Below are 4,585 nucleotides of genomic sequence, written 5' to 3'. Positions count from 1 at the left end.
CAAGTCCAAGTACAACCTGGTGGACGACCGGCACGACCTCCGCATCCCCCTGCACAACGAAGACGCCTTCCAGCACGGCATCTGCTTCGAGGCCAAGGTGGGCAAGCGGGCGGGGGGCAGCGGGGGGGTCCCCTGCCCAGCGCTTGCACCTCCGACCCCCCGGGATTCCCTTTTCTGCAGCTCTCTTTTCACATAGCCTTGGGTTTTCTCTGCTTTCCCCGGGAGCCCTTCCCCTTGGTGTACCTGCTCTCCCCCAAACTCGGCTGCAAAGAGTTGGGTGAGGCTTCCCAGCCATCCCGTAAGGATGTTGAAGCTGGATGGATGGATGGATGGGTGAAGCTGGAACAGAGTCACCCTGCTGCTTTCCCTCCTTGGCTCTGCGCGGTGTTGCTTGCGGACGTCGGCCCAGGAGAGCTGGGGACTTGTGTGCACCTTCCCGGGAAAGAGCGGAGGGCTCAGGCTTTGCTCAGTGCTTCCAGCGTGCTGTGGGTAGTGGTGGAGTGCCGGCGAGATGGGGGACAGTTGGTGTCCCACAGGATGGTACGCTGGTGCTCCTCTAATGGGATAAACCCATCGTGTGAGCGGACTGCATGCCATTTGTGGTGCAGTGCAAGAGGTCAGGGCCGCCCTCCTGAAATAAAAGCTTGCTATTTCTCCTTACATATATAAACCATTCTTGCTGGTGGATTTGGCAGGAAGCGCTATTTCTTTTTCTTTTTTTTTTTTTTTCCCCTCCTTCTTCTGTTGGGATCTCTCAGTCTCTTACTCCACTTAGGCTGTGGCTTCCCACAGTCTGAGTGCTTGCGCTCTCTCAGCAGGCTGGGAACGAGCCGAGTGACCTGTCCGCGTTACCCAGCGCCAAGCGGGCAGTGCTGGCCGGCAGTGCGCCGGGAAGCAGCTGGCTGTGAAATTTGAAAAGGGGAAAACATAAAATCCTGCTGCCTTTGCTCTTCCTGGGGGATACGGTCGTCCCGTTGACGAGATACTCCAAGTGAGGTTGACTTGGCAAAAACTTGGTGTAAACCAGATTTTTGAGTGGCAGGGAGGGAGGTGTCTGTTGCACACCCTCGTCCTTGGAGCATGGGTGCTGGCAGGGCATCTTTGGCATCTGAGCCTGTGCGGTGCCCCAGGGGTAAGGGTGCTGCTTCTTGGAGGGTGCCGAAGTTGTGTTGTTTCCCTCTTCTCTAAGCTGGGAGAGTTCCTCTGCAAAGGCCACCGCCTGCCTGACGGCGGGCACTGTGCTGCAGAGGGCAAAACAGCAGAGTTGTTGTTTACGGAGCAAACTTAAACCTGCTTTGCAACTCTTTCCTGGGAAAGACTGTGCAAATTCAGCTTTGCAGCCCATCCCTCCTGGATTATTGGGAGCCAAGTGCTGTTTTAGTGCCGGCACCTGCTCAACCCTCACCTGTAGGGAGGATGCAAAGCATCTCCCCTTCTGGATCCCATGTGCCCCGTGCCTCTTCTATGCCAGGTTTGGGTGGCCCAGCTTGGGGGGTGAGGAGTGGGTTGGGGCTTCAGTTGCCCTCCGGTCTGCTCGTGGCTCTTCTCTTTTCCATGCTGCTGGTCTGGTTGCATTAATGGGGTGGTACATATTAGTCTTTGTTAGCTCCTCTTTCTCTTATTTTGTAGTCTGTGGCACGCATTAATGCCAAGCACAATCCGTACGAAGCCCAGCTTCCGAATTTGTGGGTTTCTCCAGCAGCCCCTGATGCCAGATGCAGAATGCAGATGGCTTAGGCAATTACTCCATCCTTTTATTAGATTGCTGGAGATTAATTAAATGCTTACACTCCTTTAGTTCCTTTTATCCCCAAGAATCCCAAGCGCTTAAACCCGTGTGGCTCTTGTTTCGGCCAGACACCCAGCGCGAGTCACAAAAATGAGGAACTCTGATTTAGAGCAGAACTTTGGGGAGAGATTAAAGAAGAAAAATGCTCAGCTGGGGCGCCAGGACTCGCGTGCCTGTCTCCTAAAAGCCTCCTGGGATTGCTGATAGCGCGGGCGGCGGGGATCCCGGTGTTAGAGCCCTCAGCAGCTGGATCAGCGGTCTCTGCTCTGGCAGCCCGGGATTCCTGACGAGCTTGCGTGGGGCTCACTGCAGGGGGGGAACACGGGCCTGAGTCAGTGTGCACTGATTTATTGCTTTAATTTTTATTTTTATTTTTATACTCGGACCTACGCTGTCTGCTGCTGCCTTTAAATGGCACACATTGTGGATGTGATGCGTGTTTTGGTTTGTCAGGAGCTGCTGGCATCCATGCTGATGTTCCCCTTGCTTCTCTCCCGAGGGAGCTCCCAGTGTCCCAGGTTGGGTGGCTGTGGGCAGTCAGGATTTGGGCCCTTTTCAAGTACAGAGTGATGGGCTCACTCTGAGGCAAGCGGACCTGTCGCATGCGATGCCGTCAGGAGACTTGAGTTCTGCATCCCCACTGAAGCAACTTGCAGCCATATGCTCTGGCACGGGGACACTGAGTCGGAGCAAAGTGTCCTCTAAGGATTATGTTAATCCATTTTCTGGAGATAAATCCAATAGTTGGAAAAATCCCACTCCATCTTCTTAGGAAGAGTAATACATTTCACACTTTTGGATCTGTTTTCATTGGCCACCCCTCTTGGCATCAAACCCCTCTATAGTCTCCTGAGGCGCCTCAGCCAGGCTGCTGGGAATCGGGGGAGCTCGCTGGGAGGGAAGGCAGGGCGTACGCTTTCTTCTGCGACTTGTGGTCTGAATTGTTGAATAAAATCAAAAGCCTGGCCTCCTGAGTTAGCTGAAGCATTCGGTTGAAAGAGCTGGGAGCTGCAGCATGGCACAGGGGAGCAGGCGTAAATTCCCACTTGTGCAATGGTTTCCTGGTTAAATAAATGGGTACGTAGAGAGTAAAGACTCCTTCTGTCCTCCTCCACTTCTCCACCCAGCATTTCTCTTCTGGTCGGGGTGAGGAGGAGGGGGATGCGAGCTTACTCCTTATCTTCCCAAAGCCTTGGTGCTGCAAAACCCAAGGGCCAGCTTGTGCAACACCAGCAATTCTGCGCATTCAGAAATCATGACTCAGGCTATTCCAACGCCTCCAGAGAGATTGGCATGTAGAGGGAATTAAATGGGGTGGTGGAGCCTATCATTGCACTGCTGGAGCCCCTTGTCCATTTGAGTGCAGGGGTGCTGGGCGCTGCCAGGTTAGCATGGGGAAGCTGTTACTGGCCCCCCAACCCTGTCATTAAAGCCGCTTTCTGGTGCTCACTGGGCTGGGCTCTCCTCCTGTCCTGTAGATCTTGTGGTCCAGAGCAAGGTCCCACCTACCAAATACCCATTATTTGGAAACAACTGTTAATCCTTCAGTCCTGAGGCTCGTTAATCTGTTCGCATTGCACGGTTCCCAGTGAAGTGGGGAGGTGGGTGCAAGGACCCTCTCTGCTGCTCCTCTGTCCGCGGACGAGGGGAGAAAGGGCTGTCTAAGCAAACTTTGGTCCTCGGGTAGACCCCCCGCCTGCAGTCCGGGACTGCCTGGGCTGGGACGAGACGTGTGCTGAGACCCGGCTTTCCTGGCATCAGTCCTGCTTGCGGATAAGTGCAGGGCTGGAGGTTTGGGAGGATTGCTGTTCTTCTGGGCAGCAGGTGGGGTTTTTTTTGGTTCAGGTGGTGGTTGGGTTTTTGGTTTCTCCCCCCACTCCGCCCTTAAGGGATCTTGGCAACCAGGCATTTTCTCTCGTTTGTCAGTACTTTTTTTTTTTTCCTGCTTTTGCGCGTGGGAAACTGAAGTTGAACCGAGCATCTGCTGCTGTCTATGTTTGGAGACGGGACAGGAAGGAGATTTCAGTCTGATCCAGTATGTCCCTTCCTATGAACCCCTCCAGTTCCACCTGCCACCACCCTCCTGAGGCTGGCAGTGCCTGCCGGTTGCTGCAAAGATAATCACTTTATCAGGAACGGGATTATAGCCTCAGGTGAACATTAAGCAGCAAATACGTGTGCGTTTCTGCTCTTGTGTATACTTTTATGTATGTAGAGGCCATACATAAAAGCATTTGAAGTGAGTTGAGTTGCAGGCAGCTCCGATCAGGGTCTTCAGTTCCCTTCCTCTGCTTCAGGCTTCCTTTCCCCTAGGGCTGGGAAGCCAGAGACAGGTTGTGTGAAGCTCTGCACCTCTTTAGCTGCCTGGGAGAGACTTGGCAGCTTTATTTGGGGGCTGTTTGTACTGGCAGCTCTGGAGTACCGTGTGCTGTGTCAGGGCTGCTCAGCCCCGAGCAAAGCTGCAGTGTGATTTAGCCCGGGATTGCTTGCTGGAGGCTATAAATAACCTTCCCGAGTGCCACAAAAGTTCTCGGCTGAAACAGTGGCATATTCCTGCCATACTTGTTAAGTCGGTTCACAGGCTGCTTAGTGAAGCTCTTAGCAAGAAAAAATTATATATATGAAAAAAAAAAAGCTCTGCGGGGATTTGGCAAAGCTGCATGTGCCCAGACTGTGGGTACCGGCCAGGCAGCGCGTGGGCTCGGCAGATGCCAGAATGTCCCGAGGAAGAAGCGATGGGGGTGGGATGCTCCCAGCCCCGCTTTCTGGCCACTGAAGTGCTCCAGTCTTCACGAA

General features: G+C 53.7%; 1 protein-coding gene across 1 annotated transcript in view; it reads left to right on the top strand.

Moving 5' to 3' along the window:
* NOS1AP (nitric oxide synthase 1 (neuronal) adaptor protein) overlaps nucleotides 1–4,585 on the top strand; it is a 42,399-nt gene that overhangs the window by 1,938 nt on the left and 35,876 nt on the right. The window contains exon 2 of the mRNA XM_009892886.1: nucleotides 5–97. Coding sequence (XP_009891188.1) covers nucleotides 5–97 — 93 coding nt within the window. The remainder of the gene's footprint in view (nucleotides 1–4; nucleotides 98–4,585) is intronic.

The sequence above is a fragment of the Charadrius vociferus genome, unplaced genomic scaffold, assembly GCF_000708025.1.
Source record: "Charadrius vociferus isolate BGI_N301 unplaced genomic scaffold, ASM70802v2 scaffold39, whole genome shotgun sequence".
NCBI classification, from domain to species: domain Eukaryota; kingdom Metazoa; phylum Chordata; class Aves; order Charadriiformes; family Charadriidae; genus Charadrius; species Charadrius vociferus.
This window is presented reverse-complemented; position numbering and strand designations above follow the sequence as displayed.